Here is a 22,266-nt window from a genome sequence, read left to right on the forward strand (position 1 = left end):
GTTGAAATATACATCTCAAAGATACTATGCCAGGGGCAGGAGGTAGGAAGAATCCTGTTAATAGAAAGTAAATGGTCTATTAATGTTTGTGGGCATGACTTCCCCAGTCCCCTTTTGAAAAGATTTTGGAAAAATAGGAAAAGTAGTCAGACTTCTGTCCACAGAGGGCACAAATGAAGAGTATGTGCTAGTCCATCCTGTTGCTAATAACAGAAATACCTGAGTCTTCGTAATCGGAAGGAGAAAAGAGGTTTATTCACCTCGGGGTTTGGAGGTGCAGAGGCTGTGTCTGGTGGGGGCCTTCTTGTTGGCAGAGTGACAAGGCAGAGCAAGGACACCTGGTATCTGTGGTGTGGGGACCAAGTAGGGAGCAGAGCCTGTGTCGGCCTCTGCTCTGGTCTCATTCCCGCTCTGTATAAACCAACCGGTACTCAGCTGGAGGGCCCACACCCCCACACCGGGAACAGTATCCAATCTAATCACCTCCACCCCTTAATCCCGCAGTCAAATTGAGTTCCCCGCCCTCTTATACCTTCACAATGGTTCGCCCGCCTTCGGTTTTTTTTTTTTTTTTTTTTTTTTACATTTTGCCAGAGGGCTCAGAGACAAACAGAATGAGAAAGCACCCAGCGTGGGGTATGGTTCTGTCACACTGTCACAATCCCTTGGGCATGCATGCACAGGTACCTGGTGACCTGGTGTGTTTTTTAAGCCCCTCGGTCCAGGACTCAAATTGCAGTCTACCAAGTAGAATCCAGTTCACTTAACTACCAGGCCATGGCTGATTCTCTAAAAAAAAGTTTTTAAAGCTTATTTATCTCTTTCACTGGGGGTCGGGGGTTGTCCACACCCAATAGGGTCTTCATGCCACAGTCCACCCCTGGCCTGTGTCATAAACTTGTTCATTTGCCTGGTGTGTCTAGGGAGGCCTATGGAGGCAAGCCTGGGACCATCCCGTGTGGCCTCAGCATTGCAGGACGCTGTGTTTCCACTGGCCACCACAGCTAATCGTGGCTCACCAACTCTTAGCGTAAGAATTTTCAGAGACACATTGAAACCATGGCAGATGGAGAGGCTAAGACGTGGGAAAGGGGCATGGAACTTCCACGACTCCTCTGGACACGTTACCCTCTAGGGACCTCTGCATGTTCGGCAATCTGGAAGCTCTCCAAACCCTGTGCTTTTGGACTTTTTATGAGACTTTGTCGCATAGGCATGATTGGAGGACAGACAGCTGTGCAGACATGTGATTAGAGGAAAGGCATTATCTAATGCTAGTAGGCAGAGACGGCGAGGCCTGTCTGTTCAGATTCTTTCAGCTCCTCTGTGCAGCCTTCCTTCCTCCTGGGCAAGGGGCAGGACCCTCTGAAATTGACACAGGAACTCAGAGGCGCAGGGATGATCAGGCCCAGCACCTGCAGCGGGATATGGGTTCTTGTCTCACGCGCAGGAAGAACTGGAAACATGGACACGGAAGAGGTGTTGAAAGCAGAGAGTTTACCAAAGGAGGTAGAAGAAAGATCAGAGGTCCTAGGAAGAAGGGAGGGGTTCCGAAATGGGTTGCCTGTGGTGGTGGTTTGGATTCCAGGTTTATATCTCAACTGGTAGGGTCCCACCCATCAGAAAGTGAAAGTGCTTTGCCCCATTTGGGTGACTGAAATGTTTTACATTGTCTGTGTGGCGTGGATTCTGTCTGTCCAGGCCTTTTGGTCTTTTTCTAATTAAATCCCATTATCAGGGGCATCTGCATGTCTAAGGGTAGAAGAATTCGGTGCCTAGTCCACTGGAGGCCTATTGTAGAGGGCCATGAATTCTTTAAGAACATCTGCATGTCTAAGGGCAAATGAAAGGGCGGCTGGGAGAGGGTAGGAACCGTCAGGAGTCACACAGCACAGCGGTTTTCTTGGGGGGAGGGACCCCCTTGCCCTATCTGCCTGTAAATGGGGTCTAACTCCTGCCTCAGAATGGGGGTCTATGACCTAACATCAGACAAGGTAGTTTGGAGCTTTTCTTTCTTTTTTTATGGCCAGCTCTGAGACGGAATGGCAAGGGAAGATGGGAGTATATTTTACATTTCTATGACCCGCCTTGGGGAAAAGAAATTCTGGTTTCTATGGCCTGCCTCGGGGAGCCTCAGGAACCAAGGACAAAAGGCCACATAGTTATGAAGTAGGATGATGGGCTAAAACCAAAAGCCATCTGAGGGGACTCCGAACACTTGGGGAAGAGGGACTTCAAGTATGAATTGATTTTGGTGCAAAAAGAAAGTGTTGCTATCTATGCAGGTTTCCATAATGTGTGTTAAAAGAAAACGAAACCAGCCAATATCATAGAGAAGAGTCTTAATAGAGAAAATCTTAACGTGAGTTAAACTGGGCAGTTGTCCCCAGACTTCCGGACAACTCTGGCCAACCTCGTGGTCAACTCGGCATTTAAGTCAGTAGAACAGGAAAGAGTCATACAAACTCGTAAGTGGGGGAGTGAAGTAAAGAAATCACTGGCGCCGGGCGCGTGTGCGTGCGTGCCCAAATCCCGAGAGGAGAATGGAGGAGAAGGGATTGCGGCGCGACCATCCCCCCTGGGGGGTGATTTCTCGCTTTCTGTCTCTATGTCTCTGTCTGTCTGGCGAATGCACGCGCCCTATAGCGAAAAACCTCTCAAAAAAAGAAAAAAAAGAGAAAGAAATCACTGGTTACTTTCTGAGGTTTCTCTGTATTAACATGGTTTAAAAGGCGGATGCCTGTGATTGACTGAAGCCTAGCTGCTGTGATTGGCTGTAACCTAGCAACCAGCTCAGACAAAAGCCTAATGCGTCTGATTTTGCCTTATCCATAGGAATCAAAGTGTGAGAGTTTAACATGTGTATTATCTGGGAACTTTCGAAGATGCCTAGTGTCATAATACTATTATCATCCGATCGTCACGGGAAGGAATCCACATGGGCCACTGGATGAGCTGCGTGTGGCTAGGCGAATGGCACCCTTGAAAAACAAGCTTTCTAGCTCCACCGTTGATTTCATTTTTTTTTTTTTTTGGAGAGGTTTTCGCTATAGGGCGCGTGCGCTCGCCAGACAGACAGAGAGAGACAGAGAGCCAGAAAGTGAGAAATCACCCCTCAGGAGGGATGGCCACGCCGCAATCCCTTCTCCATTCTCCTCTCGGGATCTTGGGCACGCATGCACACGCACCCGGCGTGAGTTTAAGCCACCGGGTCCGGGACTCGAACTGCAGTCGACTATGTGGGAGTCCAGCGACGTAGCCGTTATGCTAACTGCTGGTCCCCCATCATTGATTTCTCATCCGTGTCCTCAGTCGACCAGGGAAGCCTGGTGTGGAAAGTCCAGAGAACTTATTTCTTGGATGAGGGGGCTGAAGCCAGAGAAATCATGTCTAGAAAGTCAACTCTTTGGGGACAGATGGTTGTGTTACTGCTGTGCCACTCATCTGGCCCACTTGGGCAGGTCTTGGGTTCAAGTCCTAAGCATTCCCTGTCCACTCTGGGAGATGTGCGTGTCTGTGACCCAGGCTGGCTGAGGCTGGGGGTGGACTGCGGCATGAAGACCCTGCTGGAGGTGCTGTCTCTCATTGTCTCTCACATGGAATGAATAAATAAATAAAAAAAAACTTAAAGAAAGCAAGCTTCTGTGTTGGTGCTGGGTGACCTGCAGGTCTGCTGCAAGGAAGGGCCTCAGCTTCCCTTCCTGGCCAGTGTTAGCCGCAGGCCCCATATGGGACAAAGGTGGTGAGTAGCTGGGCTGGTCAGGCTGCCAGATTCCTTGCCCACGGATGGGGCAGAGTCCAGCAGGGGTTGGTGGGCTGGCCCCTACTATTCTGTGCAGCACTGCCCTGGGGGACTGCGATTCCTCTCTCTAGCGAATTCACAGCCCTGCTTTCAGGACCAAGCTCTGAGGCAGGCATTTCAGAATCTCTCCCCTTAAAAAGCACCCTCATGGGGCTGGCAGGTGGCGCTGGACTCCCACTTGCAGTCCGAGTTCCCGATCTGGTGACTTGCTTTCTCATTCTGTCTTTCTGGTGAGCACCTAGGCCCTATAGCAAATTAAAAAATAACAATCAATAAAATTCAATAATTTTTAAAAATCATTATTATAGCTGCCTTTTGTGAAGGATTTCATTGACATAGTCTCTTGTCCTTTCAAGGTCATGAGGGGCATTTGAATCTCCATTTCGTGCTTGTAAACTGAGGCTCTGAGAGTTAGTCACTTGCCCACAGGGAGCACTAGGACCCTGCTGACTTAAGAGTCAGCACTAGTTCAACTTCTACAGGAATGCTGAATCTAAACACTCCTCTGTCACGGAGGACTAAACTAGAGTCTTGTCTATAGTCTTAACACCCAGCTGGCTCCTTTCCTTCGTCACCACCTGACGTCGATCCCATGGGTCTCCGCCTCCTATCGGACGGAGCTCTCTATGGTGGGCTTTGCTGAAATGTCCTGGTCCCAGAGCTGCCGGTGCAGTGGCCTGGTTGCATGGGTGTTGACGCATCTGCGAGGGCAGGACTGGAGCTCCTCGGAACCCTCCTTCCTCCTTTGTTTACTCAGAAACACTCGGGGTGCACGGGGTACACTACCGTGCCCATGTGCACGCCTCACCGTAGCCCCAAAGTGATAAAAGGCTCAGGCTCTGTGCAGCGCCGGGCAGATTGGGGGCAGGGAAAAGCAAGCTTCTGTGTTGGTGCTGGGTGACCTGCAGGTCTGCTACAAGGAAGGGCCTCAGCTTCCCTTCCTGGCCAGTGTTAGCCGCAGGCCCCATATGGGACAAAGGTGGTGAGTAGCTGGGCTGGTCAGGCTGCCAGATTCCTTGCCCACGGATGGGGCAGAGTCCAGCAGGGGTTGGTGGGCTGGCCCCTACTATTCTGTGCAGCACTGCCCTGGGGGACTGCGATTCCTCTCTCTAGCGAATTCACAGCCCTGCTTTCAGGACCAAGCTCTGAGGCAGGCATTTCAGAATCTCTCCCCTTAAAAAGCACCCTCATGGGGCTGGCAGGTGGCGCTGGACTCCCACTTGCAGTCCGAGTTCCCGATCTGGTGACTTGCTTTCTCATTCTGTCTTTCTGGTGAGCACACAGGCCCCATAGCAAATTAAAAAATAACAATCAATAAAATTCAATAATTTTTAAAAATCATTATTATAGCTGCCTTTTGTGAAGGATTTCATTGACATAGTCTCTTGTCCTTTCAAGGTCATGAGGGGCATTTGAATCTCCATTTCGTGCTTGTAAACTGAGGCTCTGAGAGTTAGTCACTTGCCCACAGGGAGCACTAGGACCCTGCTGACTTAAGAGTCAGCACTAGTTCAACTTCTACAGGAATGCTGAATCTAAACACTCCTCTGTCACGGAGGACTAAACTAGAGTCTTGTCTATAGTCTTAACACCCAGCTGGCTCCTTTCCTTCGTCACCACCTGACGTCGATCCCATGGGTCTCCGCCTCCTATCGGACGGAGCTCTCTATGGTGGGCTTTGCTGAAATGTCCTGGTCCCAGAGCTGCCGGTGCAGTGGCCTGGTTGCATGGGTGTTGACGCATCTGCGAGGGCAGGACTGGAGCTCCTCGGAACCCTCCTTCCTCCTTTGTTTACTCAGAAACACTCGGGGTGCACGGGGTACACTACCGTGCCCATGTGCACGCCTCACCGTAGCCCCAAAGTGATAAAAGGCTCAGGCTCTGTGCAGCGCCGGGCAGATTGGGGGCAGGGAGGAGCTCCTCCCCACCCCAGGGGCATGGTGGAGGGATCAAGCACGGAAAAGCCTTTAGCCCAAGGGAAGGAGGAACTCGCTGGGAAGGCTTGCCTTCATCCTGCAGGCTCCTGCTCTCCAGGACGATAAATGGCTTTTCCAGGGACCCGAGTGGAGGCCATTCCCCTGAGGCTTTCACCTTTTCGCCTGATTTGAGAAGCAGAAAACGGGATCCCCTAGAGTCCCTCTCGGAGAAGAATTCTTATGGAAGGAATTTCTTCACCTGGCCTTATGTGTCGTGCGAGAGGCAGCTTGGAGGTAGGCAGGGAGGGTCAATTTATGGGCCACGTGGAAAAGCCTGTCTGACACTCCGGGGAAACAGATGTGGGAAAGGAGGAGGGCCAGGGTGGAGCCAGGAAGGTAGAGAAATGACAGGCTTTCCAACGTGACCATGCCTTGCGAAATGCCTCTACATTTTTAGCACAGGTTCCTAGACCGGGGAGGGTGCCAGTGGTTTCATCTGGGAACCGGTGCAGGGGCTGAGTTCTAGGAGACTGAGTCTGGGAGTGGCTCTGGGGCAGCCCTGCAGAGGTCATTGGCTGGAGTCAGAGAATTCCAAGAATGGTAAGTCACAGGGCCTGGGAGATGGCATGGGGGCTCCGGACCTTCATGGCTGTGGAACCTGGGCCTGCTGAGTCGGGGGTGCGGGGGGGGGGAGGGGGGAGGCTCAGAGACATCAGAGTCCTAGACCCTCACTGAGCCGGGTGGCAAGTCCTCACATCTTTGCTCTACCCTCGGAATGGGAATTTGGCAGCAAACGTTTCTTACCTGGTGGTATCAAATCCTCCGATCTATACAGCTTGAAAATTGTCAGATAAACCATGTAAGAGAACATTTAGGCCGTGTTGGCTGCCTGATGCTACATTTTTGTCTAGAAAAAGAAGAGACTCATTGGCTGCCCTGCCACTCCTTCCTTCCTGAGAAACTTAAACTTCAGATTTTAGAACTACCGACCGTGCCTGGTTCTAGTGCTTTGCTAACGGAGGCAAACTGACTGATTTCGACAGCTGCAGGAGTCAGCTTTGAATGAGAGTGATGGTTGACCGTAGCAAAAACGTAAGCGGTTTCAAGCCATCTACGGGAGTCCAGGAAAAAAACAGGTGTTAAAGAGTTGCCTCTGATGCTAATGTCTGAAGTTTTAAAAAAAAAATCACATAAACTTGCAGAGCGGGTGGGGAGTAGGCGGTGCATTTGATTTCAGCTGTCCCTCTTCTGAGTGCCAAGGGTCTCAGCCCTGAAAGTTTTCACATTTCTCCACTTAACGTCACTTACAGTGGGGAGAGATTTGCATTTGATTCTCAGCAGGTGGGATGGGTAAAGCTTGGGGCTTGCAGTTAGCCTGTGGCTGTTACATCCTCAGCAGCAGGCGTGGGGGGTGTGTGGTACCTTTCCTGGGGCTCGATCAGATCAGAGGAGATCGAAGTCAGATCCCACTGCTGAGGAGCTCTTCATCGGGCTGTGGCATAGAACAGCTGGCCAACCTTGAGAGTCCCTCATTTGCATCTATTTGCACTTCATCGGATAACAAGTTCTTCCACAACCCTCAGTGCCTTTCCTTCCAAGGTTTTGATGGTTTGCTAAGTACCAGCACACCCAGTCCCATTGGGTCCTCCCAACAGCCCATTTTATGGTTACCAGTAACAAGAGCTAGTTTTTTGTTTGTTTTTGTTTTAATTTGCCAGAGGTGTGTGCATTCACTGGCCTGACACACAGAGAAAGGAGAGAGCGAGAGAGCGAGAGAGAGAGAGACGCCCTCACCCCCACTGCCATGAGATGCTGTCATGGTCATGCTGCAATCCTTTCTCCCCCATCTCTTCCTTCTTTCACAACACGCACATGTGCCTGGTGTGTTTCTCAAGCTGTTAGGTCTGAGATTTAAACCGCATGGTTGGTCATGTGGAATCCATCAAGCCATGGACTAGCCTAGAACTAGTTTGTTTGTTTGTTTGGCATTTGTACTCTTACCAGTCTCAGTGTTAAGATTTTATTTTTGGTGTTTCTTTTAGAGGTCTTGGCCTTAGGGTTTGTGTGCTTCCCAGATAGAGAGAGAGACAGAGACAGGGAGAGAGAAAGTGAGCAATCACTCCCCCAGGTGATGGCCATGCTGCAATCCCTACTCCATTTTCCTCCTGGGATCTTGAGCATGCATGCACACGTGCCTGGCGTGAATTTCAAGCCACCAGGTCCGGGACTTGAACCATGGTCAGCCATGTGGGAGTTCAGCGACATAATCACTACGCCATCTGCTGGTCTTAAGTTTTTTTCATTTTAACTTTATTTATTTTACTCATGATATTTAAAGTTTATCCACAGTCCGTGTGCTGGGCGTGTGTGCACATGCATATACATGTGAGAGACAGAGAGAGAGAGGAGCAACCTCAACAGTCTCGCCATGCTGCAGTGCCCTTTCCCTGGCCCTCCGGTTCATTAAGATCCTGGGGCATGTATGCACAGGCCCAGCATGTTTTCAGGCCGGCCCAGGGACCTGAACCTGCACTGAGGTTCACTTTGCTACCAACTGAGTCACCAGACTGAGCCAAAGTATTTTATCGACATTATCTCTTGTAATCACCACTTTCATCCCCACTTTAAAGACAAGGGGATCAATTTAATGTGATCCGGTAGAAGCTATGATCCTTTATCTGAAACCCTGGGGCCAGATATCAAGAATTCGGAATTCGGGGGATGTGGATTATATATCGTGTGTGATACAGCATTTCCAGTGCCACAGCCCCATATAATAAGATACATCGATATTTATGCAAAGACATGTTTAAGCAGTCTCACTCAGTGGGATAGATTATAAATGGCCTCATGTCAGTTAAGGCCTTGCTGCCATCTGAATTACAAAAAGGTGTTTGGGTTTCAGAGTATTTTGGACTTGTAGGTGACTACCCTAGGAGCCACCATGGCTCAGGGTGACCCAGTTTCCTATGTGAAATTGGGACTCAAATCCCAGTTGAATCCAGTGCCTGGTCTTACCACCATCCACGCTTTTCTGAGGGAATGACATCCATGCTGAGAGGTGGCCTCAGATGGAGAGCTGTGTGCTCCCAAATCCTGACTACTACTTTTTTTTTTTTTTTTAATTTGCTAGAGGGTGTATGCCTGTGCTTGTCAGAGACAATCAGAGAGAGAAAGAGAGGGAAAGTGAGTACGCATGGTCCAGCGGTGGGTGATGGCTATGCCTCAATCCCTTCTCCATTCTCTCAGGATTTGGGGCAGGATGCACATATACCTGGTGACCAGGACTCAAACCACGCTGTCAGTCATGTGGATCCAACTGCCTTAATTACCATGCCTCCAGCTGGTCCTAAACCTTTTTTTAAATTTTTTTGTTTTTGCTATAGGGTGTATGTGCTCGCCAGACAGACAGACAGAGACAGAGAGATAGAAAGCAAGAAATCACCCCCCGGGGGGATGGCCACGCCGCAATCCCTTCTCCTCCATTCTCCTCTCGGGATCTTGGGCATGCACATGCATCCGGCGTGAGTTTAAGCCACCAGATCCGGGACGCAAACCGCGGTCAACTACGTGGGAGTCCAGCGACATAGCCATTACGCTAACTGCTGGTCCCAAACCTTCAGTTTTCTATACTCAATGCTAGTGTCATTGACACAGACTGCAAATAGATTTTTTCGGTAGTGGGGTTGAATTGCATGCAGCCATCTGCATTTTTACATTTTTGCATGAGCTCTGGTTTCCAGCTGACGTGATATGTAAAGGAAGGAACCCTGAGGCTGAGGTTGGTTACGTGTAGTCCAACAGGCTCATCTCTGGGTGGTGGAGTACTTGGGAATACCACCCATCATAGGCTTACTGAAAGTTAGCCTATGTGGCTCTGTGGCCTGGTGATTAAGGCAGCCAGATCCCATATGGCCAGCCTCTTGGTTTGAGTCTTGGACCTGGTGGATTGAAAAACACACCAAAGCGAACCAGCAGTTAGTGTAATGGCTATGTCACTGGACTCCCGCGTAGTCGACCACGGTTCGCGTCCCAGACCCGGTGACTTAAAACTCACGCCAGGCACGTGTGCGTGCGTGCCCAAGATCCCGAGAGGAGAATGGAGGAGAAGGGATTGCGGCGTGACCATCCCCTCTGGGGGGTGATTTCTCGCTTTCTGTCTCTATGTCTCTCTCTGTCTGTCTGGCGAGCACACATGCCCAATAGCAAAAATCTCTCAATTAAAAAAAAAAAAAAAAGAAAAAACACACCAGACATGTACGTATGGCATACCAGCCCAAATCCCAAAAGGAAGGAGAAATGAGGGAGAAGAGATTGCATTGTGACCATACCCCATGTGCGTGTGGAGGGCTTTCTCTCTCTCCCTCTCTCTTTCTGTCTCTTTGTCTCTCTCTAGCGAGCATACATGCCCTCTGGCAAAAAATTTTTAAAAGAGAAAGAAAACTGAGGTTAGGTTATGACATTGAATTTATTCTGGCTTTTTCTGTTTCCAAGTGGAACTTCTAATCAGGAAGGAGTGTCGAGGCTGAAAGCCGGTTCTTCCTCTTCTTTAATTGGATTTTGTAATAAGAGTGATGTAACACGAGAGATCTGAGACTGGAATCATCTAAGAACTGTACTGGAAAATAAACTGTCCCCAGAAGGGCCAAAATTTCAGTGTTATTTCATTCATTTACTAACTATTTATTGAGGGCCGTGTCTGCAGGGTTCTAGAGACCAAGGTGATATGAAACACACCTCTGCCCTCCAGAAGCTTGGAGACTAACTGGTCCAGGCGGAAAGAAAGACATGTGGACATTACCACTGAGTCACCTCCAGAACAATGTGTCTAGCACAGGAATAAAATAATGGGGAAACCCAAGGAGAGAAGGGGCTGTTGGCTGGTGATTGTGGTGGGGTGGGATGTGGGAAATTGTAACAAAGGCAATGATATTTGAGGCATAGCTGGTTTGCAGTCACCCCAAAATTTGCATGTTCAAGTGAGAACTCATGACTTCTTTTTTTAAGGTTTATTCTATGAGCAAGAAGACAGGAAGGAGGAGAGAAAGAAACACTGAGACAGCATCCTCAGCAGGGTCTTCACACGCTGGGATCCTCTGACTGGGATCCCCCTCCCCCCTTCATCCAGCCCTAGGTTATGGGCATGCGCATGCCTGGTGGATTCAAGGAGGTCTCTGGATGCAAACCTGGAGGACCTGGAATCTTGCCAAGTAGTTCAGCTTTGCAGAGCGGCAGGCATGAAGTCAGTGTATCAAGAGCAGCAGTGCTAGGCTGTGACTAGCTAGGCTGTGGCTCCCCACAGCCACAAGCAAAAAAAATGGGAGTGATCTGAGTCGAGAGGCCACTGGAGTCCCTGGGAACCATTTACAGCTCCTCCCTCACTCTCTCACATCCATGTCTGATCCGGACACTTTTTCCTGAAGCCCCAGGGTAGCCCTTTACATCCTGCCCAGCCAGGTAGCTGCCTCTGCCAGTCGAACTGGCCTAATTTGCCATTGCAGGCCTGTGCAATTTAAGGCAGAACACACTGCTCAGCGCTAAATATGTATTGAGCTATCCTTTTAGGGAGAAGGTGGGCAGGAGTATATATATATATATATATATATACACACATAATTTTTGGAAGATTTTTGCTATCGAGCGTGTGTGCTCACCAGCAAGACAGAAAGAGAGAGACAGAAAGCGAGAAATCACCCCCCAGGGGAGATGGCCATGCCGTAACCCCTTCTCTATTCTCTCAGGATTTTAGGCATGTACACACACATACCGGGTGTGATCTTTAAGCCACTAGGTCCAGGATTTGAACTGCAGTTGACTACGTGGGAGTCCGATGACGTAACCACTATGTCATCTACTGATCCCCAGAAGCATTTTTTAAAAAACAGATTTCGTTTATTTTTTTTTCCTTCTTTTTTTTTTTTCTTCCAGGAAAAAATAATGAATGTCAAAGGAAAAGTCATTCTGTCGATGCTGGTTGTCTCCACTGTGATGGTTGTGTTTTGGGAATATATCAACAGGTAATTATGAAGCATGACGAGATGAAATGATGTTGGTAGCAGTACTGTTCAGACTCTCTTGTACTAGTATCAGACAAGTCACCAGGAAGAATTAAAATGATAATGAACCGAAACTGAAACTAAGGGAGTTTACTCTTTCTGAATTCCCTAGCCTTGAACATCTTTAAAAATCATTAAATCTTGGGGCCAGCAGGTGACATAGTGGTTGGGCGCTGAACTCCCACATGGCCCACTTTGGTTTGAGTCTTAGACCTGGTGGCTTGAAATTCACACTGGGAGTGTGTATGTGTGCCCAGGATTCTGGAAGGAGAATAGAGGAGAAGGGATCGTGATGTGGCCATCCACTCGAGGTGTGATTTCTCACTTTCTCTCTCACTGTCTCTTTTTGTCTCTGGCAAGTGCACTGGCACTGCAGCAGAAATCTAAAAAAATAATAATAATAATAATTTTAAAAAATCGTTTAATCTCCCAAATGAATTCTGGCTAATTAATTATCTTCCTGCTGTTTACATTATCTTGATTTTTTTTTTTAAATTGGTAGGCTAGATCCAGAGAGAGTAAAGTCAAATTAAACCCCAAATGTTATTTTAAACAATTGGTGTGTCCACCCTGAATTTTGTAATCCTAAGATATTTGTGGAGTTTAAAGGAGCAGCTCGAGTTGTTGACTTTTGCTGCAAATACCCACTGGATTACTGGTGACTCATTTGTGCCTGGCTAAAACTTTTGGGTCCTTTTTTTTTTTCTTAATTTTTTTTAAGTCTGGAAAGAAAAGTCAGTTAAACATTTCTGAGTTTTAAAAGTCACCTGTGAATTCACCTCAAATACATGAGTTGCCTTTGTTTTTGGGAACTAAAAGGCCTTGGAGAGAGTCTACTCAGAGGGTCTTCTGACAGAGGGTCTTCACAAGTAGCTACAGAAAACAATGGCAACTGACTCAAGACACCCTGGTGAAGCTCCGCTTTCAGGATTGAAAAGCCCACTGTGCGATGAGTCATGTAAAGCTGTCTTGCTATGATAATATTTTCATGGAGAAGTATTTCAGTGGTCCCCAAATTCAAGACAGTGGCCTGGATTAATATTTGACTCTCTTTCAATTCTTAAATTTTAAGATTTGATGAGTCAGCAGGACTAAATTGGCTACCAAAAAAGGAATAATAATGTGGGACCAGCCGATAGCATAATGGCTACGTCCCTGGACTCCCATGTAGTCAACTGCGGTTCGAGTCCCGGACCCGGTGGCTTAAACTCACACTAGAACGTGTGCGTGCGTGCGTAAGATCCCTAGAGGAGAATGGAGGAGAAGGGATTGCGGCGTCGCCATCCCCCCTGGGGGGTGATTTCTCGCTTTCTGTCTCTCTGTCTCTCTCTGTCTTTCTGGCGAGCACACGGGCCCTATAGCAAAAACCCTCTCGGAAAAAAAAAAAAAAGAATAGGACCAGTCTCATTGGCTTAGTGGTTAAGAGAGCTAGATCTCACATGACTAACTGTGCAGTTCAAGTCCGGCCCTCGTGGCGTCAAAATGTGCCAGGCACTCTGTGTACACCCTAATCCTGGCAGGATGGAGAAATGGAGAAGGGATCGCAATAAAACGATGCCCCGTTGGGGGTGATTTCTCCTTGTCTCCCTTGTTTCTCTGGTGAGTGCATGTACCCTCTGGGAAAATTAAAAACAAAAACAAAAAAACCTGTAACTTTAGGTGAGTTAGCTATAGTGTGGAGACTAGGTCTTTCTGAATTGAGGAAACGGAAGTATTTAATCCAAAGAAGAGAAGGGGGCTCCCTTAGGCACCTGAGGGCTGAAGGAGTCTTCTGGCCCGATTCCAGCCTAGGCTGCCTGGTGGCAGCACTTAACCTCCTCTATGACCTGGGCAAGATACTCAGCCACTTTGTGCTTCCATTTCTCTAACGTGCAAACGGGGGACCCTAGTACCTGCCTCACGGTGCTATTGGGAGAATGAAATGCCTTCTCATGGAGAAAGCCCTTGGGACAATGTCTGGGCCTTAACAAGCACTTAATAAATGCTAACAGCCATCATTACCATCAGTAACTTTATAGCTTAGGCCTACAACCAACTACCATAAACTGGGTGACTAAAACAGCTGGAATCTGTTGCTCGCAGTAGAGGCTGGGGGGGTCCTAGGTCAAGGTGCTGGCCAGTTCGGTTCCCCAGAGAGGACTGTTCCCCTGGCTTGCAATGGCCACCTTCTTTCTCCACCCACACAGGACGGAGAGAGAGTAAGCTATGTTCTCCCCTCCCCCCTTTTCAGAAGGATGCTAATCCCATAATGGGAGGGGGAGGTTCACCCTCATGACCTCATCTATGCCTGGCTACCTCTCAAAGGCCCCCTCTCCAAATACCAGTGCACTGGGGTATGTCATAGGGGGAGGGGACCCAATATTTACTCGGGAAGAGTCATGGTTGTCATCTGCTCCAGCAGGCAAAAGAGGATGAGATGTTGGCAAATACAAGGAAGAGCTTCAGTAGCTGGAAAAGTCGGGCAGAAGAAAGTGTCCTCTGGGGCTCCTGCCCAGAGCTGGAATGCTTGTTTGGATAACCTTTAAGCTCTGAGCTGGAACATTTGATTGGATAATTTTGGTGCCTTGAATTGTAGCCAGAGTTGGGAATCCATGTTTTGGGTAGTTTACAAAACTAAAACAGGGGCGTTAAGTGTACATCCTGGCACTGGCTCCTCAGAAAGGAGTTACTTTTCAGTGCCAGGCACGTACTGTCTGCATGGTTGCTCTTCAAGGCCCCTGGACTTGGGCCACATCCCTCTCTGTTGTGTGAACCCACCAGATGTTGGTAAGAGGCTTTGAAGGGGCCAGATCTCTTGCTACTTGATGAGCTGACCCTGTGCTGGCTTGAGTGAGCCGAGGATACTAACCTTTGACAGGTGGGCAGCACTGAGCCCAGGATTTAAAAATAACTGAACTGAACATACTGACTAAATCCTAAGCAGGAGAACTGCTGTCAATAAAGCGTCCAGAAAGAATGTCATCCAGGACAGCATTTAATTCATGACTGGATGAAAAAAATCATCTTAGACTTTTAGAGCTAGAGAAAACCTCTAATTTTTTTTTTTTTTTGGAGAGATTTTTGCTGTAGGACATGTGCACTTGCCAGAGAGACACTTTTAGAGAGAGAAAACCTCTAATTTTTTTTTTTTTTGGAGAGATTTTTGCTGTAGGACATGTGCACTTGCCAGAGAGACAGAAAGCAAGCAATAACCCTCAATAGGAGATGGCCATTCTGCAATCCCTTCTCCTCCATTCTCTTCTCAGGATTTATGCCATCTGCTGATCCCAGAAACCTCTAAAATTTCAAGAAAATAACATTGGGGCTGGCTGGCAGCATGATGGATAAGGTGCTAGACTCCCACATGGCCAAACATTTTTGAATCTTGGACCTGACGGCTTGCTTTCTCACTTTCCCTCTCTCTCAGTCTCTTTCTGGTCAAATTAAAAATAAATAAGTAAATAGGAGCTGGCAGGTGGCGTGGTGGTTCAGGCAGCTTGACTCTCACATGGCTGACCACGGTTTGAGTCCCAGACCTGGCAGCTTGCTTTCTCACTTTCCTGTTCTTTCTCTGGTCAACTTCAAAAAAATAAAAATAAAATAATAACAATGAATAAAATTAAACAAAAAAAAAATTCTTTAAAAAAATAAATGAGTAGGGACCAGCAGTTAGCGTAATGGCTATGTCGCTGGACTCCCACGTAGTCGACCATGGTTCGCGTCCCGGACCCGGTGGCTTAAAATTCATGCCGGGCACATGTGCGTGTGTGCCCAAGATCCCGAGAGGAGAATGGAGGAGAAGGGATTGCGGCGTGACCATCCCTCCTGGGAGGTGATTTCTCGCTTTTTGTCTCTCTGTCTTTGTCTGGCGAGCCACGCGCCCTATAGCAAAAACCTCTCCCCCCGCAAAACAAATAAATAAATGAGTAAATAAATAAAATTTAATGAATGATTCTTTAAAAGAAAGTAATAATGATGGTGATGGCAATTATGATGACAGTTGCTACTAGCTGTTGAGCACTTACGTGTAACAGGAATGGTGCATGGTACCTATCACTTTTATAATACCCTGCAAAGTGGGTATTATTCTGGGGCCAGCAGGTGGCATGTTAAGGCACTGGACTCCCACATAGCCAACTGCAGTTCGAGTCCTGGATCTGGTGACCTGAAACTCATGCTGGTCCCGTGTGTGTGCATACCCAAATCCATGGAGAATGGAGGAGGAGGGATTGCTATCACTTTCCCTCTCACTGTCCCCCTATTTCTCTCTCCTGCGAACGCACATGCCCTATGGCAAAAAACCTAAAAAGAGAAAAGAAAAGAAGAAAAGAAAAGAAAAGAAAAGAGAGTATTATGACAAGTTTCTAGATGAGGACACTGAGCTTCAAAAATGTTAACTGTTTGGACCAGCAGATGGTATAATGATTGCTGCTGGATTCCCACGTAGCTGACCCCGGTTCGAGTCCCAGACCCAGCAGCTTAAAACTCACGCCAGGCGTGTACACATGTGTGCCCAAAACCCTGAGAGGAGAATGGAAGAGAAGGGACTGTGCTATGGCCATCCCCCGTGGGGGGGTGATTTCTCACTTTCTGCCTCTCTGTCTTTCTCTGTTTCTTCAGCGAGTACACATTCCCCATAACAAAAATCTCTCTTAAAAAATATGTTAATGTGTTAATGTTCACGGTTACATTATCAGGAAGATAATGTGTCTGACAACAGCTCACTATACAAGTCACGGGTCCCTGTGTGTTAAGTGACAAAATGGAGACCAAATAGGTGAAATGATTTTTTTTTTTCTTTCTTTTTGGTTTCTCTAACTTGAAGAGAAACACCTTCAGAGATGAGGTGGCTGGGGCGAGCTGGGCACAGGGCTAGGACAGATGCTCGAGCCCAAGACCAGAGCGCTCTCTGCCTCAGGCAGGGCCTCCCTGCACAGAACAATGCAGTTATCCAGCACGAGTCCTGTGGCTTTTATCCCCCAGATCTCTCAGGTTGGTGCACTTCCTGCCCTGATCCTTGGCTGCCAAACCACTGCCAGCACCTCCTCACTGGTCTCCCCCACCCACTCCCTCTCTCCCTGGGGCCTACTCTCCAGGGACCTTTACAAATGCTTATGAATTCCTGCCCCTCCCCTGCTCAAAACTCTAGAAGGGCCAGAGTCCTAGCAGGACCAGCAAGATCTGGTTTCTGGCTGTCTCTTTCATTTCCTTGTAGGTGCTCCTTCCTTCCTTCCCACCTCAGGGCCTTTGCACAGCTTTCAGGCTGTTGGGAATACTCTTCTACTTCCTCTTCTCCTGGGGAATTCCTGCCCTTCAGAACTCGCTAAAACACCTGCCTCTCCTCCAGGAACCCTTCTTGTGCTGCCTGGGCTTCTCCTCTGTTGTGCTTCTTGGAGCATGAAGTCGGGCAGCTATGTGGCACTGAAGAGGGTCTGCCGTCTCTACTAGGATGAGGACCGTGTCTGTCTTGGCCAACAGTGACACATGCCCAGCTGGTGTTCATTGAATGCCTGAGCAGGGGACCCACTAGAAGAGTCAGCAGTTCCCTGGCCCAGCCTCGTAGGTGCTTTAGGACTGTCTCGCTGCCTCGTTAGGTAAAGCCATGCCATTGGAGCTGCCCTGTGGAAGGTTCTGAACTGGACTTGGTGTTCGGCTCTGCTGCTGGTGCTTCATTTTCTGGAGGAATATAAATCCTGAGTGGAAGATGGCTGGACCATGGCGTTTCCGTCCTCCAGGGCCTTCTTCATCACTAGAGGCCCCTGAGAGGAGCAGGAGAGGACCCATCAGTAAAGCTATCCCTGGGCAATGGAGAACAGGCTGTCTACTTTTTAAAAAACAACCACAATTTGGTGTTTTTTGTTTTTTTTTTTTAACCCACAATTTGAGATTCTAGAGACCTCTTTATCTTTCCCTTGAGGTCCTGAAGCAACTGCAAATTGAAATTCCCAGTCTCCTGCTATCACTGGTTATGTCCCTAAGGAAGGCAGAAATGTGGGAGGAACCCAAACCCTGGCTCTTAGCTCACCCCAGGGCATCATTGATAATGGGGACGAAATAGCCTTTCTCAGAATTAAAAGTAACATGATATGATTTTATTTCTTGTTTGCTTTTAGCCCAGAAGGCTCTTTCTTGTGGATATATCACTCAAAGTAAGTGCTTTGCATTCTAGTTATCTATTTTTCTTTTTTTTTTTTCAATTTGCCAGTCAACTTGTGTGCTCACCAGAGAGAGAAAGAAAAAGCACCCCCTGTTGGGGCGTGGTCACACTGCAATTTCTCTCCACTGTTTCTTTATCCCTTCAGGACTGGGGGCATGCATGCACCAGCCCGTGGTGTGTTTTTCAAGGCACCGGAGCTGGGTTGGACAGGTTCAGCCACATAGAATCTGGCTCCATCACTGGGCCACGGGATTGGCCCTGGATTCTACTTATCTACTGGATGTCTCCCACTGGCGCTCTGGCACCCCCTATAGCCCGCTCTTCATGGGACAGTGGGGGTGGTGCTCTAGCCAAAGCTGAGGGAAGCACGTGATGCCTGGGGCTCTGGACCGTATTTCTCTGGCCCATCATACCTGTCCTTATTAGAACCATAGCTTGTGTTTTGCCTTCAGTTCTCATCAAGGGTCTTTTGAAGTGGTATCATTTGGGGAACATTCCTGTCTTGTTGAGAAAAAAGGAACCTAGGAAGATATTATCTTTTATTCTGTCTGGTATATGTGATCCAAAGACCCATGCAAGAAATTGCTCAGAGAATAAGAACCAGGAGAAAGTCTGAATCTCTTGACGAACTAGTGTGTACAAGAGCCATGCGAACTTTCGTGTCCCTGCCTTGGCTTTGGTGGCCAGGACGCCCAGAGCAGTGTCATACGTTATTGCCTATATGGGCCATGAACTTCATTTCCGATAAGTCGTCCTCCCTAGTGCCCTCAGGTGATTGGTTAGGACCCCCAATCTCCCACAAAATACCAGTATCTGGGGATGTGTAAGTCTCTCATATAAATGGCGTAGATTTGCACATAGCCTACACGCTTCCTCCCTCATGCTTTCAATCATCTCCAGGTTACTTCAATGCCTAATATAGGGCCGACTCCACAGCCTGGTAGTTAAGGCATCTGGATCCCATAGGGTCGACCCCATGGTTCGACCCAAAAGACCCAGTGGCTTGGGAAACACACCAGCTGTGTGTGGGTACATGCCCAAATTCTGAAAGAGAAAGAGAAGGAGGGGAAGGGAGTGCGATGTCGTTGGTCCCTTTGTAGGGGAGGAGTGCTTTGTCCTCTTTCTCTTAATGTCTCTTTGTCTCTGGTGAGTACACTCGACCTCTAGTGAAAAAAAAAAGAAAGAAAGAAAACCGTGAAACCTAATACAATGTGAGTGCTATGTAAATAGCTGTTATACTGTATTGTTTAGGGAACAAGGATGAGAAAAATAAGTCCACTGTAGACTTTAAAACTGCGTCATATTTGATGCACCAGAGTGACCTTTTTCAGTCTATGGTTGGTTGACTCTGTGGGCAAAGATCCTTCAGGGTTGACTATAATTTATGCCCTAGTCTTCAGTCCTGGCTTCATGCTTACGTGGGACCGTGGCAACTTGCTCAAACCTACTCACCCAGGATCTCCACTGTACAATGAAAATAAAGGTATAATCTTTGTTGGGGATGACCAAGATCATGTGAAGATATGCACGAGTGACTAAATCAATGTTTTCTCTTTCTGTTCCCTTTTGTGTTTGATTCTCGGGTTGTTTTCCCATCAGTTACACCTTTGTGTCATCGGCCATCTCCAACACTTCCTTTAAAACAGGCTTCTTAATATTGTTATGCCTGTTTGCAAAGGGGCTGATCACCTCATTTATCCAACTCAAGGACACGGTATCCCCTGGCTTCTTCCTTGTCTCTTTTACTCTGAAGGCTCTCGCCGTGAAGAGACTCTCACGGTGAGAAGGGGCAGAATATTTTTCAATCTGGTGGCTCAAGTGGCTTCTCATTACGGTTTCTTGAACTTTCTGTTCTGTGACCCTCAGGTTTCCCAAGGTTGTCATTGCTGCCGACCTTTGGACAACCCAAATCCCCCTAGTTTAGCAAAAGAGATCATTCTTGGAAATGTGCTAGTTTTTATTAAGGCTATAACTTGCTACAGTAATGTGCAAGTTATGAAGCTCTTTTACATATGTTATGTTATTCAGTCTTCAAAATTACCTTCATAGGAGGTTGATTACTTTACAGGTTGAGTCTCCCTTATCGGAAATGCTTGGGACCAGAAATGTTTCACATTCTGAAGTTTTTTCAGATGTTAGAATATTTCCCATCACATGAACTATCTTGGGAATGGGACCCAAATCTAAACAAATTCATTTATATTTTGTATACATCTTATACATATAGCCCAAAGGTAATTTTATACAATATATATATTTTTTAATTGCCAGAGGGTGCATGTGCTCATTTGAAAGACGAAGAGAGAGAGGGAAGGGGAGAGACAGAGAAACCCCCACCCCACCCCATTGGAATAGTCATGCCACAATCCCTTTTCCTCCACTTCTCCATCCTGTCAGGATTTTGGGTGCACACATACTCATGCCCAGTGTATTTTACAAGCCACCGGGGCCAGGGTTCCAACTGCAGTTGGCCATGAAGGATCTGGCTCCCTTAACCACTCGGCCATGGGCTGGCCTGTATATGATATTTTTGTATTGTAGCATTTTGACTGTGACCCATCACATGAAGTCAGGTGTGGAGTTTTCCCGTAGAGGCATCATGCTGATGTTCAGAAAATTCCAGATTTTGGGGTATTTCAGATTTCAGATTTTCAGGAGGAATTCAAAATGCTGAGAGGGAAAATGCCCTGTTACAGTCACACGATAGTAAGTGGCAGATCAGGACATACATACATGTCTATATTTATACCTGTGTGTTTTTTAATTACCAGCGAGTACCCGTGCTCACCAGAGAGACACAGAGAGAAGGAGGGGGTGGGAGAGGGAGAAAGCAACACCTGATGGGGTACGCTCAGACTGCAATCCCGTCTCCTCTGCTTCTCCAGCCTGCTGAGATTTGGGGCATTGACACTCGTGCCCAGTACGCCTCTTAAGCTGCCAGCGCTAGGATTCAAAATACATGATCGGCACGTGGACCTGGCTCCCTTAACCAAGGGGCTGGGCCAGAGTTGATACCTTAATGTTACTCCTTCCCTACCCCATCTTCATTGCCTCTCCTGCTGGGACTCCCTGAATGAGCTGAGTGTGGTGGGGGCTGTCTGAGGAAAGAGGAATGGAGGGAGTTTCAGTTCCATCCTCTGTCAGCCAGAGCGCTTCGCTTATTTCTGTTTTATGAATGGCCATTTTACTTTTTTTTTTAAAGGGGACTCTGCCATAAAAAGAAATTGGAAATCCCCAGGTGGGGGGACTGTTTCATTTTCTAAAAGTATTTTTAATCTTTTTTTTTTTTCTTAGAAACCCTGAAGTTGGTGACAGGACTCAGAAGGACTGGTGGTTTCCCAGCTGGTTTAACAATGGGTAAGTGTGTCTCTTCCCACTCACCCAGTGCCTGTAGACATTCCAGATGAAATGTGTTCATGCTTGTGGCCTTCTTGGTCCTCATCTTTCTTGGCCATTGAAATCATATGAGAAATCTATTTTGTGAGTGGGACTAAGACATTTAACATTTTTCTTTTTCTTTTTCCCCTTTTCAGTCTCCTAGAGGGCACCTGCACTTGCTAGGGACAGAGAGACAGGATTCCCCCCAGTGGCCACAGTCTCTTCCTCACCTCTCCATCCTCTCCACATGTACACATATGCGTGGTGTGGTTTCCAAGCCACCAGGGTCGGGACTGGAACCACTTGGTGGGCCATGTGGGATCTGGCTCCCTCAACCACTAGGCTATGGGGCCAGCACCTCCCCACCCCCCAAGCTTTTTTAATTGCCAGAGTGTACCTGGGGTTGCCAAAGAGACGTCCTGTGGAATCTTGGGCATGCACACCTACACGCCACACATGTTTTCCAAGCCACCAGGGCCAGGATTCAAACTGTGGTCAGTCACATGGGATCCACCTTCCTTAACCACAAGACTATAGACCTGGCCCAAGATTTTTTCCCCCCCCAGTTGACTTGGGATTGAGGCTGCAGCCGAAGTTTAGATTTCAGGGAAGATGATCATAAACTAAAATGTTCCTATTAAGTTTCTCCTGCCCTCTGAAATAACCTGAGGTCGCTGGACCATTAAATTGCTAACTGCACTGACTTGGAAATATTAGAGAAAAGGCATGTATCACACCTTTTCATTAAAGGACTGCCTTTATATACAAAGATGTATAGTAATTATACGGGAATCATCAATTGCAATAAATATTTAAAGAAAAAAAAGAGACTGTCTTTATGAGTCAACATTTAGTGTCATGGGCCTTTCTCCAGCCAGTTCACCGGGTGCCTGAATTCTGTGCCCCAGAACACGTTTTCACAGGAGAGTCCCCCACTGTCCGGCTGCTGTAGATCATCCTCCTTGCTTTCTCTCTTTC

The 22,266-nt window shown here is 47.7% G+C and overlaps 1 protein-coding gene and 1 long non-coding RNA gene across 13 annotated transcripts in view; one reads left to right on the forward strand and one right to left on the reverse strand.

The window, feature by feature from the left end:
- Positions 1 to 22,266, forward strand: part of GGTA1 (glycoprotein alpha-galactosyltransferase 1 (inactive)) — a 46,253-nt gene that overhangs the window by 4,296 nt on the left and 19,691 nt on the right. For 8 of the 12 annotated variants that reach the window (XM_027772637.1, XM_027772635.1, XM_006150483.2 and 5 more), the window contains 3 exons: positions 11,647 to 11,735; positions 17,867 to 17,902; positions 21,205 to 21,267. In XM_027772637.1, coding sequence (XP_027628438.1) covers positions 11,647 to 11,735; positions 17,867 to 17,902; positions 21,205 to 21,267 — 188 coding nt within the window. The remainder of the gene's footprint in view (positions 1 to 11,646; positions 11,736 to 17,866; positions 17,903 to 21,204; positions 21,268 to 22,266) is intronic. The other 4 variants (XM_027772638.1, XM_006150487.2, XM_027772634.1 and 1 more) reach the window with 1 other exon arrangement.
- Positions 17,101 to 22,266, reverse strand: part of LOC102502087 (uncharacterized) — a 16,921-nt gene continuing 11,755 nt past the window's right edge. Inside the window, exon 3 of the long non-coding RNA XR_334817.3 lies at positions 17,101 to 17,512. This is a non-coding gene — a long non-coding RNA (uncharacterized LOC102502087). The remainder of the gene's footprint in view (positions 17,513 to 22,266) is intronic.

The sequence above is a fragment of the Tupaia chinensis genome, unplaced genomic scaffold (assembly GCF_000334495.1).
Source record: "Tupaia chinensis unplaced genomic scaffold, TupChi_1.0 Scaffold000289_1, whole genome shotgun sequence".
In the NCBI taxonomy this organism is placed as follows: domain Eukaryota; kingdom Metazoa; phylum Chordata; class Mammalia; order Scandentia; family Tupaiidae; genus Tupaia; species Tupaia belangeri.